This window comes from Phacochoerus africanus, chromosome 15, assembly GCF_016906955.1.
Source record: "Phacochoerus africanus isolate WHEZ1 chromosome 15, ROS_Pafr_v1, whole genome shotgun sequence".
Taxonomy (NCBI): domain Eukaryota; kingdom Metazoa; phylum Chordata; class Mammalia; order Artiodactyla; family Suidae; genus Phacochoerus; species Phacochoerus africanus.
The window spans coordinates 54,367,041-54,382,774 of record NC_062558.1 but is presented as its reverse complement, the minus strand read 5'-3'; the positions used below and the strand labels follow the sequence as shown (position 1 = coordinate 54,382,774).

Here is a 15,734-nt window from a genome sequence, read left to right as displayed (position 1 = left end):
TGATTTATTTACATGTTATAAGTGTTTATTCTAAATGGTCAATGTTTTGTTTACCAACTCCAGATGTTAATACTGAATCAAATCGAGTCTATCCCTTAAGATGCCAGTCATGTGATGGTACTGTGCTCAGTTTCCTTGAGGATAACTTGTGCAAATAACATTTCTTTAACTTCCTAGGAAAAACAATGACAGATTTTTAGATACTCTAAGTTTTAAAGACAATTGACAAAGAAATGTATATGCTGACACATTGTAGGTAAACAAAAATATAAGACTGCTTATCAATAAATATGCTCATATTCTCCTCCATTAAAATATTGGCCCGGTCTTTTGTGTGATTTTACAGGTGTATATTGACATTTAAAGCAATATTTAATATATTCATGAAAGAAAATTATGGGCTAAGATGGGGAACAAATTCATTATAATTTCTGTGAATAGAAGAATATGTGTTGATATATTAAGTATTTCATTTATTCCAAACAGTATGTTATTTATCATTTTTAAAAATGATATTATTTCACTTCCATGCTTTTATATCTTTTAGGTCATTTCCCAACAACTACTGGGACAAGTTTGTTAAAAGAAAGGTAATGCTACTTAGCATAAATTTCTTTTTTTTTTAAGGTGCAATTCAGATTTGGGTTTGCTCTGGTTCATATGTAGGATGAGATATTGAGGTGTGCTTTACCTGTCTGCCAATGTCATTTCAATATGACAATAGAATTGGATATGAATTTCCAAAGTATCATGAGAAATCCTCACTTAGCAGCTAAAAACTAAATAAGCATTGCTTCACCCACCCTGTCCTCTGCCTCGGGTAAAAAAACAGTGCTCAGTCTGTACATTAACAAGAATTGGTGAGAATTTTCTTGGAGAAAAGTATTTGGGCAAGTGAAATTGACTGAAGGCACTTTTCTGATAAGACCCCTCAGTCATCAGGGCTGGGATTCTCCTCCCCAGCACAGAAGTGAAGTTGTTGCGTAGTAGCAAAGGACTGAATCTCATTTCCTTGATACAAATTTCAAAGGCAATTTTATTTTTGTTTTTGTTTTTGTTTGTTTCTTTAGGGACAGACCTGTGGCATATGGAAGTTCCCAGACTGAGGTCAAACCCGAGCTGTAGCTGCCAGTTTATGCCACAGCCATAGCAACGTGAGATATGGGGCATATCTGTGACCTACACCACAGTTCAGGGCAACACCGGATCCTTAAGCCACTGCGTGAGGCCAGGGATTGAACCTGCATCCTCATGGATGCTAGTCAGATTTGTTTCTGCTGAGCCACGACGGGAACTCCCATTTTTGTGAAGTTTTATTCTTCTGATGCAGACTGCATCAGAAGGTGGAAGAGAACACAAATAAGAATTCAGCTGTGGACTGTGGCGCTTACGTAAGGTCTAATTTTGAGAGTTAAGGATTATCTCTGTTCTTCCTATCACACAATATATAAAGTAGATCACTTGTACATGTAAATATGATAATCGTTATTTTGTACCTCCTGCTTATTCTTTGAATGCTCCAGTTGTCAGACTGACTCACTTCACCGTGGATTCCATAATGAGTTCCAGTGCCATTGTATACAGTCTGGAATGAAAGGCCACAGATACTTGCCAAATGAAATGGTCTTTTCCCCTTTGATTCCACTAGTTTAGTGCTACTCAGAGGGTAGTTGGTGACTGGTTGCTACAAATTTTTGTCAGCAATCTGAGGGGAAATATAGTTTGCCAAGAATTTTTTTCTTTTTTTTTTGGTCTTTTTAAGGCCACACCCTAAAAAGGCATACCAAAGTTCCCAGGCTAGGGGTCTAATCAGAGCTGCAGTTGCCAGCCTTCACCATAGCCACAGCAACACCAGATCCGAGCTGCATCCGCAACCTACACCACAGTTCATAGCAACACTGGATCCTTAACCCACTGAGCAGAGCCAGGGATCAAACGCTGAGTTCTCATGAACACTAGTTGGGTTGTTACCACTGAGCCATGATGGGAACTCCTGCCAAGAATTTAAAAGAAAGCACATTAAAAAAAAAAAAAAAAGAGAGACTTTCTAGTTGGAAAAAGTGTGTTTGTGGATATTCATTTTGGTGCAAAGTTTTTTTTTTGTCTCCTCATGTCCATGGAGTAGCAGCAGTAGCAATGCGTTACTGCATGGGAGTGTGTCCAAATTAAGCCAAAACTTCAGAAGAAGAATGTTTTAAGTAATTTAAAATCGTTCACTTGAATATTTTATTTTTATTAATAATTCAACAGAATAAAGAAGACGCTTCTAAGTCATTAAAGCAAGAGTTTCTCTGAAGGAAACTGCATATCTAGAGTCAAATAAATAATAACTGTTAATTGCAGCCAAGATCATTCACAGTATTCCTGCACAAGGTTTCAATTCGTTCTTCTGGGTGAGAATCCAGCCCATAGAGAGCTCCCACTCAGACCAGACCAGCCCATTTTCAATGCTGTGGGAATAATGCAAAACAAGTGGTTTTCATTAACCTAAGTAGTACATGCTCATAGGCTTTTTAACTGCTGTTGCTCTTCTGTGTTTTCTTTTAATTTCCCTGACTGTATGTATACATTCAGAAAAAGCTTATTTTATTTTTCTTTCTGCTAATCCTTTCTTTCTCTTTATGTATTTCTCGCTTATCCACTCTCATCTTTTTTGTTTGTTTGTTCGTTGTTCTTTATAAGGCCACGTCTGTGGCATATGGAAGGTCCCAGGCCATGGATTAAATCAGAACTTCAGCTGGAGGCCTATACCACAGCCATAGCAACACCAGATCCAGGCCGCATCTGTGACCTACACCACAGCTCACAGCACTTCCAGAGCCTTAACCCACTGAGTGAGGCCAGGAGTCGAACCTGCATCCTCACAGAGACTATGTCAGGTTCTTAACCCACCGAGCCACAACAGGAACTCCCACTCTCATCTTTAACATTCCGCCTCCTCTTTCCCTAGATCTCAGTTCCTTTGTTCCTCCTGTATACCTGTTCCTTGCTTTCTTCTCCCACTTTTCCTCTTTTGCTGCCAGTTCTGTCTCCCCCCTGCATTTCTTTCATTACTTTTCCTGCCTCCCCCCTTTTTTTATTGTCTTGAGGAACTCCCCTAGTATATAAACTTCAGGCTGAGAGTCACTGTGTCAGAGATGGACATACTGATCTGTGAGCCCATGTCTAAGCTCTGATCTAAAAACCCAACACCTGGGCACAGCCAGGCACATGTGACAAAAGAGAGAACAGCAGGGAAGCTGAAGGGTTTTGCAGAGAAGTGATTCTAATGATGGGCTAGGAATCCACACTAGATGAGAATTAAACTGAAGACCTGAGGCTGGTGACACGGTTCCAAGTTCAGGTGTTACTGAAGGGTGGCTGGTGTCAGGAGACTCTGAGGAGGAGTCGAATGGTTGCAGTGGAGACCGGGGGTAGGGGGATGGATACCAGCATGTCCTGGCCAGCTTGGGGGCACACCACGCTCCAGGCAGAAGATCTTTGCTGGCAGTCAGCCCTGCTTGGATGCTTTCTCACCCCATGCCTTGCCAAGCTTCACAACCTTGAGCTTGTGACATTCTCTAAGACACAATTTCTTTCTCTGCAGAATTTCTCTGCAGAGAAAGAAATATCCACAGGGAATTTACATATTATGATAGTCAACATGAGGGCAAGCAAGTCAAACTTCTTAGCATAATTCCTGGCACATAGTATAAATCTAGTAGAAGTTACTTTCATTCCATTTCCTCTTATCCCTGTACCCGTTTACATGAGAATGAAGAAAGTTCATCCTCTTCTCTTTGCATGTCTTCCTCTCCTGAGTAAGAAGTCTTATTCTTCAGATAGGTATTATTTAAAATGCCGTAAGTTTGCTTAGACCTTAAGCAGTGTGATCACAGAACGTGAGCCATAAGCTAGATTTTCAAGTGAACTGGAAAGACAAATATATATAAAAATAATCAGATATTTGTATGTGCATACACAGATAAGATTACTTAGTGGTGGAGGCCAGTAAGATGCTTTTTTTTTCCTGCCCCAGGTTATGGATAAATATGGAGAGTTCTATGGCCGAGACAGAATCAGTGAGTTACTCGGCATGGATAAAGCTGCCCTGGACTTCAGCGATGCCCGGGAAAAGAAGAAGCCTAAGAAGGACAGCTCCCTGTCAGCCGTGTGAGTGTTACTTCTGCTCTCTCCCACAGGTCTAGGTGGAAAGGAGGGAAAGTTAACACACTTCTGAACATGCTAGTATCCTGACTTTCTTTCCTTCCTTGTCGGAGGGAAAGAGAGAGGAGAGAAACAGAACATATATACAGTCTGATTTTGAACCTCTGGGTAATTTGAGCTATGGAATCATTGGATTTATAATCCATTGATTTTTTAAATGTTTATCACAGTATCATTTTTCCAGCTTTATTGATCTATAATTGGCATATAGCAAAATGCTTTGACTTAACATATATCATGAAATGATAACCATAGTAAGTTTAGTGAACATCCATCATCGTAGATACAACATTAGATAGAAAAAAAAACATTTTTGCCTTGTGAAGAGAACTTTTAGGATAATTGATTAATTTTGGAAGGTGACTTTTCCACCACTTACATAAAGCAAGGAAAAAAATTAAGAAGTGATTACTCTTAATTTGATTTGCCTTTTTATCCCTAAATGCAGCATAAGTCAAAGATGCAAAAGCATAATATTTGACTATTTTTGTAATACTTCCCATTTGAAAATAAGTTAGTTTTCTTGTTTTGGAAAAGGGAATTACGTAGGCCTTTTAGAAGAAATGTTCAAAGTTCATATCCTTTTATTATAATTGTTGTGTTTTATTTAAATTGCAAAGACTTGGTATGCGGAAGTGCTGTACCATCATATTATTCCTTGGAAAGTTTACTTTTATTGTGCTCACATGGAGTAGTATGCTGTGATATAACTAGAAGTATATAAACCAGTTGGATTGAATTCACTCACTGGAGACTGAATTTCACACACACACACACACACACACACACATACACACACATACACACACACACACACATATATATATACATATAGTGGGAATATACATACATACACACACACGTATATCTCTATATTGTAAATTTAATCAACTGTGACCCTAGAATAAATGTAAAGCCAACATACCTTTAAGAATCTAACTTCTTATTTTAGCTACTTAATGATTTTTAGAACAAGGGTACTAATTACCTTCCCTTATCTGTATATTTAAAGGGTCAAATAGTAATGCGGTAATTCCTTTGAAAACAGATATTTAAGGTTCTGTAGAGCAGTGTTAGTTTGTCCTAGATAAATATTTTAGGAGTTCCCTGGTGGCCTAGCTGTTAAGGATATATGGCTTGGTATGGGCACATTAAAATAGGGGGTCAGCTCACCTCCCGAGGATAGATTGGCTTCGAGCAGCCAGAAAGCATGCATGTTGTTTCTTCTGTATCTTCATGAGGTAAGAGGGGAGCTTATATCTCAAAACCATATAGCAAAACAACTCAGACTCTGGCTTGTTTACCCCTGAACCAATCCTGTGGCTGGGTGAATGCCATCTCCTGATTAGCCTAGGTCAGCTATGACCCATCTCTCGCAGGTAGAGTCAACTTCACCCAAACAGCATCACTGCCACTGTTGATGGGGAAAGAGTATTGTGCACTACAGAAATGACATTCTGCTTAATGGTGTTGGTAGTAGACTTGTTACCTTAATGCATGATAGGGATGGAAAGGAAGGAAAACTTTATTAAAGTATATTTTATTTACAATATTCCAATTTCTGCTATACAACAAAGTGACCCAGTTATATATATTCTTTTTCTCATGTTATCTTCCATCATGGTCTATCCCAAGAGATTGGATATAGCTCCTTGTGCTTTACAGCAGGATCTCATTGCTTATCCATTCTAAATGTAATTGTTTGCATCTACAAAACCAAACCACCAGTTCATTCCTCTTCCTCTCCCCTCCTCCTTAACAACCACAAGTCTGTTCTCTATGTCTGTGAGTCTGTTTCTGTTTTGTAGATAGGTTTATTTGTGTTATATTTTAGACTCCATGTATAAGTGATATCATATGGTATTTGTCTTTCTCTTTTTGATTTACTTCACTTAGGATGAAAATCTTTAGTTGCATCCATGTTGCTGCAAATGGCATTATTTGATTCCTTTTTATGGCTGAGTAGTATTCCATTGTATATATGTACCACTTCTTCTTTATCCATTCATCTGTCAATGGATATTAAGTTGTTTCTGTGACTTGGCTATTGTTAATACTGCTGCTAAATTATGGTTTTTTCCAGATATATAACCAGGAGTAGGACTGCTGGATCATATGACAGTTCTACTTTGTTTTCTGAGGAACCTCCATACTGTTTTCCATAGTGATTACACCAGTTCACATTCCCACCAAGAATTCCCTTTTGTCCCCATCCTCTCCAGCATTTGTTATTAATGATGGCCTTTCTGACCATTGTGAGGTGGTGCCTCCTTGTAGGTTTGATTTGTATTTCTCAAATAGTGATGTTGAGACTCTGATTATTTCCCATGAAAGTAATCCAAGACAAAATAAGGGTTTAATATCAGGAGGTCTGAATTTCCATGGTAGTTTCTTACTTTATTTAAAAAGTCTTTTTAGAGTTCCTGTCGTGGCTCAGTGGTTAATGAACCCGACCAGGATCCATGAGGATGCAGGTTTGATCCCTGGCCTTGCTCAGTGGGTTAAGAATCTGGTGTTGCTGTGGCTGTAGGCTGGTAGCTATAGCTCCGATTCAACCCCTAGCCTGGGAACCTCCATGTGCCGTTGGTGTGGCCCTAAAAAGACAAAAAAAAAAAAAAGTTTTTCTATATGGATTGCCAAAAAACACATGAAAAGATGCTCAACATCATTAATTATAGAAAAACTTTTTAAATGAAGTAAGAAACTACCATGGGAAATTTAGACATCCTGATATAAACCCTTATTTTGTTTTGGATTACTTTCATGGGAAATAATCATAGTCGCATACAAATTGTCCTGTGTTTTATTTGTTTTCATCTCTTTTTTTAAGAAAAAGTATTTTCTAGAAACCCATTGTAAATATTCATGAAAATTAAAAAAATTATTTAATAATAAAACTAATTATAGCTCAAAGACAGCCTTATTTCCTTTAAAAAAAATCCTAGGCTAAAATAAATTAAAGCTTAACTCTAAGGGGAAAAATCTAAGAAGTCAGCTTAGATTATCAACTATTTATCACTGCATTTGTAATTTAAAATTGGCCTAATTATACTGGTATCAAAACAGACAGACAGACCAATGGAACAGAATAGAGAATCCGGAAATAAACCCTGACACCTATGGTCAATTAATCTCTGACAAGGGAGGCAAGAACATCAAATGGGAAAAAGAAAGTCTATTCAGCAAGCATTGCTGGGAAACCTGGACAGCTGCATGCAAAGCAATGAAACTAGAACACACCCTCACACCATGCACAAAAATAAACTCAAAATGGCTGAAAGACTTAAATATAAGACAGGACACCATCAAACTCCTAGAAGAAAACATAGGCAAAACACTCTCTGACATCAACCTTGTGAATATTTTCTCAGGTCAGTCTCCCAAAGCAATAGAAATGAGAGCAAAAATAAACCCATGGGACCTCATCAAACTGAAAAGCTTTTGCACAGCAAAGGAAACCCAAAAGAAAACAAAAAGACAACTTACAGAATGGGAGAAAATAGTTTCCAATGATGCAACTGACAAGGGCTTAATCTCTAGAATATATAAACAATTTATACAACCCAACAGCAAAAAAACCAATCAATCAATGGAAAAATGGGCAAAAGACCTGAATAGACATTTCTCCAAAGAAGATATACAGATGGCCAACAAACACATGAAAAAATGCTCAACATCACTGATTATAAGAGAAATGCAAATCAAAACTACCATGAGATATCACCTCACACCAGTCAGAATGGCCATCATTAATAAATCCACAAATAGCAAGTGCTGGAGGGGCTATGGAGAAAAGGGAACCCTCCTGCACTGTTGGTGGGAATGTAAACTGGTACAGCCACTATGGAGAACAGTTTGGAGATACCTTCGAAATCCATACATAGAACTTCCATATGACCCCGCAATCCCACTCTTGGGCATCTATCCGGACAAAACTCTACTTAAAAGAGACACATGCACCCGCATGTTCATTGCAGCACTATTCACAATAGCCAGGACATGGAAACAACCTAAATGTCCATCGACAGATGATTGGATTCAGAAGAGGTGGTATATATACACAATGGAATACTACTCAGCCATAAGAAAGAATGACATAATGCCATTTGCAGCAACATGGATGGAGCTAGAGAATCTCATCCTGAGTGAAATGAGCCAGAAAGACAAAGACAAATACCATATGATATCACTTATAACTGGAATTTAATATCCAGCACAGATGAACATCTCTTCAGAAAAGAAAATCATGGACTTGGAGAAGAGACTTGTGGCTGCCTGATGGGAGGGAGAGGGAGTGGGCGGGATCGGGAGCTTGGGCTTATCAGACACAACTTAGAATAGATTTACAAGGAGATCCTGCTGAATAGCATTGAGAACTTTGTCTAGATACTCATGTTGCAACAGAAGAAAGGCTGGGGGAAAAATGTAATTGTAATGTATACATGTAAGGATAACCTGACCCCCTTGCTGTACAGTGGGAAAATAAAAAAAAATTATAAAAAAAATAAAAAAATAAAATAAAATAAAATTGGCCTAATTAAAAGTAATGATAAGACTCAACAGTAAGTCTAGAGAAGCCCTTTTGAAAATAACACTAATAATATATGTATTATTATCATATCAGTTTCCTGGAATGTTGGAAAAGCTATAACAAAATTATAATTTCTAGCTCCATAAATCAGTGGCAAGTTCAGAAAAAATGAAAAAAGTATATTTCAATACCTATCTTTTTTAATCTGTCACGGTCTTGAATGTTTATGCTAAGATTCATTCATTCAACATTATTGAGAGACAGTCAGTGTGGGATACATTGTGCTTAGTGCTGGGGAGTTCACAGACTAGTGAGAGAGGCACAGATACACATGCAAACATACACACCCACAGCTACAGTACAACGTGGGAAACAATAACAAAGGGAGGTATGTCTACAAAGTGCTCTGGGAATCAAGGGGAAGCATTAAATTCCTTCTTGGGGAGTTCCTGTGGTGGGCTCAGCAGTAATTAATCCAAGTAGCATCCATGAGGATGTGGGTTCGATCCCCTGGCCTCACTCAGTGGGCTAAGGATCCAGAATTGCTGTGGTTGTGGTGTAGGCTGGCAGCTGTAGCTCTGATTTGACCCCTAGCCTGGGAACTTTCATATGCTGTGGGTGCAGCCCTGAAAAGAAAAATAAATACTTTCTTGGAAAGGAAAGGGAAAAGAGGAAGGGGCATTTCTAAAGACAAAAAGGCACAAAAACAGAATGAATAAGTCCTTTCATTGGCCAAATCAGTACAGCTATAAAATAAATGTGGGCCTTTATGCATGTTTTTTATTAGTTAAACCATAAATTATTCTGTTGGGATGCAGTTACAAATGTACAGTAAACATTAGGAGGGAAACCTTTGCTATACCTATGTTGGTTAATTTAGCACAGTTTCCAGGAATAATTATTAGATATAAAATGAATTTACCTTGTAGTTCATGTTAAAAGAGAAAAGGTGAAAAAGAAAGGACTGTGGTTAAAGAACAGAAAACAAAGACAGTGATGATTTGTTTTCCAAGATTGCACTGCACAAAAAGTTATCACCAGACTCTGGAATACATTGTCCAAGGGAGCTCTCAGCCCTGCCATGGGCCCCTGAGCTAGAACTCAGCTGCTGAAAATGTTTGCCAGCCCCATCCCATGGAAAATGAATGCCAGCAGGCTCCTGCAAGCCTGTTAGTCTTTGTCTCACATCCATATCTAAAAAGTCTTCTTTTTTGTCTTTCCAGACTGAACTCTATTGATGTGAAGTATCAGATGTGGAAACTCGGGGTTGTTTTCACTGACAATGTAAGCCAGTTTCATTACCACAAAGTAAAACACACTCTGATTCGACGAGTTCACTGGGCTTCTGCAAGTGGAAAGATGACTATTTAAGAAAGTTATTCAAATGTCAGTGCATTTAATAGTGATCCTATCTGAGGAAAACCCATAGAAATATATGGTTCATAAGCTCATCTCTCATTCCATTTCTTTCGAGAGCTAAAAGATTAAAAGGAAAGTATATTTACACAGGAAAAACTGAGATACAAATTCATGTGTTTTCATTCAGGTTTTAGTTGAGCCATGGCATTCTTCAAATTTTTATCGATGTTTAAAGAGAAAGTTCTAAATAGCCTTTTTTAAAGCTTTTTAACATTAATTGGAATCTATTTGTTTCCACCAAATTAAGTAAATTGAAGTATCTGTGTTCTTTTTCTTAATGGATTCTGTGAGTTAAACACAGGACCCAAGTATATATCCAAATACAATGAAAAAAAAAAAATCACTCGTGACCGAAAGCCACCAGCCGTCAAGGCAGAGGATCACACTTTACTACTTCATTCGCTCAAGAGCTTAACATACACAAACTGATAAAACTAATTAAAATTATATAAGTTTATAGTCTAAGAAGAAAGGTCAGTGGACTGGTTATAACAGAAGGAGGTCAGAGTAGCTTTAGACAATAGTATGTATTCCACTTTCTGACTTGCTTTTCTCTCATTTCGTCTTCCTAGTCCTTCCTCTACCTTGCATGGTATATGACCATGTCTGTTCTTGGACATTATAACAACTTTTTTTTTGCTGCTCACCTTCTTGACATTGCTATGGGATTCAAGACGTTAAGAACCATCTTGTCATCAGTAACTCACAACGGCAAACAGGTACAAGTTTATCTTTTCTTACCCCTGCAGAAACAAAAAAAGCAACAAATCTTCCAGCAGAAGACACACCAAACCTCCAGTGACAGTGTACAGTTTTAAAGATTTTTGAGAACAGAGGATCTGTACTTTTTCTCCTAAAAACCACAAGCATTCATAGTTTGAAAGTCTCTCGAGACTTACATTCAGGTCTTGGCTTGAATGGTTACCTGTGTGTGAACATTAAGAACATTTAATGTTCTTAAATGTCACCTCCCTCATTCTGTAAAATAAATACAATAAAAATATCTACCTTATGAAGGTATAGTAACAATTAAATAAAAACATAAATGTAAATGTCTTAGCACAGGCCCGGGAAAATTAAACACTCAGGAAAATAGTTATTATTTTGTTCCTAAAAGGGTATTTGCTCCCTTTGATACTGTTGGGAACTAAAATGTGTTGTAACATCCTAATGCACAGGTTATATTAGCAATAAAATACAAAATGTTACTTTTTTTTTTTTTTTTCTGGGCTGTGCCCATGGCATATAGAATCTCCCAGATCAGGGATCGAACCCACATCAAAGCAGCGACCTAAGCCATAGCAGTGACAATGCTGGATCCCCAACCCGCTGAGCCACCAGGGAACTCTGAGATGCTGCATTCTTAATATGGTATTTTTAAACTAGATATTTATGAGTTATTTTCTCTACTTTTAAATTGGGCAAAAAGAATAATAATGTTTTGTACTTTACAAGGTCATACTTACTTAGAAGAAAGATTGAAAAAAAAAAAAAAAAAAAAAGGAGTTCCTGTCGTGGCGCAGTGGTTAACGAATCCAACTAGGAACCATGAGGTTGCAGGTTCAGTCCCTGCCCTTGCTCAGTGGGTTGACGATCCGGCGTTGTCGTGAGCTGTGGTGCAGGTTGCAGATGCGGCTCGGATCACGCGTTGCTGTGGCCCTGGTGTAGGCTGGTGGCTACGGCTCCGATTAGACCCCTAGCCTGGGAATCTCCATGTGCCGCGGGAGTGGCCCAAGAAATAGCAAAAAGACAAAAAAAAAAAAAAAAGAAAAAAAGAAGAAGAAGAAAGATGGCTTAATTCCAGATAATCAGCTTATGTTCTAATGAAACTGATTTGTAATGTTGAAACTTTCATTTTTTTTAATAAACCTATTGATTCATTCTCTATTTATAAAGTGTCCACCAGGAGGTAACACATTCTGTGTTAGTTATTTAGAGTAATGGAGTCCTTCTTTTCCAGAACTTTATAAATCCAACATTTTTTTTTTCTTTCTAGGGTCACACCTGCAGCATATGGAAGTTCCTGGGCCGGGGTCAAATTGGAGCTGCACAGCCACAGTCCCAGCCACAGCAACGCCAGAACCAGATTGCATCTAAGATCTGTGCCACAACTTGCGGCAATGCTAGATCTTTAACCCACTGAGTGAGTCCAGGGACCAAACCCGCATGCTCATGGGTGCTAGTCAGGTTCTTAACCCCTGAGGCACAATGGGAACTCCCCAGCATATTTTTAAATCAGTACCCTCCCAATAAACTTGAACTATGTCCGTGGTTAAATTCGCATGACCCTCAGTTTTCTGAATGGCAGCAGACTGTTCATATATATGTCACTCTAGTTTATGAACATGACATGCATAGCACATCATGAGTCCAGTGACAAAAAGCACACTGTGCTTTTTCATCAGTCAGTTAATAAATTGGTCTTGAGCTTCCAGCCCAAAGCACCGCAGAGGCTCAATCTATGGAGTATTTTCACGCAAGAAGTTTAGCACTATTCTCAATTAATTTCTAAACTTTTCTTAATTTCTAAACTTCATTCCTTCTCTTTTTGAGATATCAAATTTTCATTTGCAGCGATATATAGCACTTGATAGTCCTTAATGGTAAAGTGTGCAGAAATTTACAGTGGCTTTGTACTTAGTTTATAGAAGTGAATTAAGCCTTCTACTAAAACATGTTCTTTCCAGGTAATTATAAAGCAATTTTAAAAAGACCTAATATATTGCTGCCAAGTCAAGAACACAGGGGTATGCTGTAACTAGAGGAATAGATGTAAAAAAGAGTGCATTTTAGTGTTTAGAATTCCTGTAATAGAACCCAAGGTATATCTTCACCAACTTTAAAATCACATTTTAAAAACATACATATACAGGGAGTTCCCATTGTGGCTCAGCAAAAATTAATCTGACTAGCATCCATGAGGATGCAGGTTCGATCCCTGACCCCGCTCAGTGGGTTAAGGATCTGGCGTTGCCGTGAGCTGTGCAGTAGGTCAATCTGACATTGTGGCTGTGGCATAGGCCAGCGGCTATAGCTCCGATTAGACCCCTAGCCTGGGTATCTCCATATGCCACAGGTGTGGCCCTAAAAGACAAAAAAATAAAAATTAAAAATACATATTCATAAACAAATTTTATGTATATTCATATACGTATTCTATAAGTATGTTTGTAAATACATGTATATGCATATATACATATAAATATTAAGTATAAATTGGAATTAAAGATTGCATAGAGCTGAAAGAAGGCTTTTCAAGCTGACATTTACTTTTACATTGAAAAAAATTTGTCTTCAAAATGGTGTTAGTTATTAGCTAACTCGTAACTAGTTATTAGTCTTTCCCTTTGATCACTGCTTTCTTAACAAAGCCAGACTTCTTGGTTTTATTTATTTTAATATTTATATTACACATTATTAACAAAAATGAGATACTTTTTATTAGGAATATAAATTATTTAAAGAGAATAGTCCATTTAAAAGGAGAGGAAGTACTTGATGTAGTATCTACTACCAAATATTTAGATGATAGAAAAGGAACATTTTAAGCTGCTTATTCATATTATTAATATCAATTTGGATAGGAAACTAAATCAGAGCTTATCTATTCCAGTTATAGTATGCATTTATTAAGCAATTAAGTAGTCAAGTTTTACATAAAATAATCTGAGAACTCGGTAAAACAAAGAGATTATGAAAATTTCTCCACTTGGGGGTGGATAAGAAAGGTATGTTATGAAGTGTGGATTCTGTCATCTACTGACTTGTATTTCTAATATATGTTCAATGTCACATTGCTTCCCAGCTTGTATTAACTGTTGGCCTATTAGCTGTTGTGGTATACCTATATACTGTTGTGGCATTCAACTTTTTCCGAAAATTCTACAATAAGAGTGAAGATGGGGATACACCAGACATGAAATGTGATGACATGCTAACGGTAAGTTCATGCACTTTGATCTCATATGAATGAAAATCATTTTCGTGCTTCTTCAACCCAAGAAAGTATGTAGCTGTTTTTTAACAGGGCAACACAGAAAATAGTAGGCACAGCCGAAAGTTTAAAGAGTTGACAATTTTAATTTTTCACGGAACATGAAGAACCGTTTCTGCCAGTTTTGCACATCTGCTGCATCATCCTGATAAGTAGACTCCACTTAGAAGTGGAGAGATTAATGTAAATAATTTGTTGTTCATATGGCCTAGGACAGCAGGTAAAATTATTTCCTTATACAATATCTAGAAAGCTTAGGGATTTGTTCACCTTATGACCAACTGAAATTACTGACTTCCAAAAAAAATCTCACTTTTATTCAGGCTTAAAGTACTCTTTTAGTCTTAGTTTTAAAATCAAAAGATGTTAAAGGTATCACACTGCTTAATCACTGTTCTAAACCTGCATCTCTGATATTGGAAAATCAGAAATTACCATACCTGAGATGCTAGACTGAGGATGAGAAAATTAGACAAAATATTTAACCTCTAGCTGGAAAGGGATGAGTCCCTTCAGTGAGCCCCAAATTAAGATACCTACCCAGTTGGCACTGGTTTAAGTAAAAGAGATGAACATAATGACACTAAAATTACTCTAGAAAAAGTAAACATCCCAAAGGAATAATGAGAGAGAACTACTAATCTTATAAAGACTACTAATTAAGACAGTTTTTGTACTAGAGAATGACAGATCAGTGGAGTAGAGAGTTTAGAAATAGATTTAGATACACATGGAAATTGAAAGTATGATAAAGGTAGCTTTAGAAACCATGAAATGAAAAATCATTCAATAAATGGTATTAGTTTCATAGACATACTCTTTGGGGAAAATTGATAAAAATAGATGCCAATCAAGTTCATTACATCAAAATAAATTCCAAATTAAACAAGTATTTCAGTAAAAAAAAATAAACAGAATTTGACTTTTGAAATGATAACAGTTTTTAAATGGGGAAAGGTCTTTCTGAGTATGACATAAAACCTAGGATCCATGCAAGCATAAAAAATAACTTTAAAAGGGAACAACTATAAGGAAAATTTTAAAGACAGATGACAAGCTGGCAAAAATATCCTGAACACTATAAAAAAGGGTCAGTTTCCTTAATTTACAAAGTCTTTATCATATCAGAAAGAAGAAATAATAAGCCAATAAAGAAATAAAGTATATGACTAAATAATTCACAGTAAAATAAATGGAAAGATGCTCAGCCTCTATCATAATTTTAAAAATGCAAATTGGAGGAGTTCCCTGGTGACCTAGATGTTAAGGATCAGCAATGTCACTGCTATGGCATGGGTTCCATCCCTGGCCTAGGAATTTATACATGCCACAGGCATGGCCAAAAAAAAAAAAACAAAAACAAAACACAAACACACAAATCAAAACAATGCCACTTTTCACTATCAGGTTTGTGAAATATTAAAGTTTGTTAATACCCAGAGTTACTGAATTGATTGAAAAACTGGTACCTTCATGAACACTTTGGGAAATTTATTTTATGGGGTTTTTTTTTTTTTTTGTCTTTTTAGGGCCACACCCATGGCATATAGAGGTTCCTAGGCTAGGGGTTGAATCAGAGCTGTA

General features: G+C 37.2%; 1 protein-coding gene across 2 annotated transcripts in view; it reads left to right on the top strand.

The window, feature by feature from the left end:
- RYR2 (ryanodine receptor 2) overlaps nucleotides 1-15,734 on the top strand; it is a 775,249-nt gene that overhangs the window by 736,868 nt on the left and 22,647 nt on the right. For both annotated transcript variants that reach the window (XM_047762364.1, XM_047762363.1), the window contains 5 exons: nucleotides 548-590; nucleotides 4,019-4,152; nucleotides 9,961-10,021; nucleotides 10,729-10,875; nucleotides 13,962-14,096. In XM_047762364.1, the coding sequence (XP_047618320.1) occupies nucleotides 548-590; nucleotides 4,019-4,152; nucleotides 9,961-10,021; nucleotides 10,729-10,875; nucleotides 13,962-14,096 (520 nt within the window). The remainder of the gene's footprint in view (nucleotides 1-547; nucleotides 591-4,018; nucleotides 4,153-9,960; nucleotides 10,022-10,728; nucleotides 10,876-13,961; nucleotides 14,097-15,734) is intronic.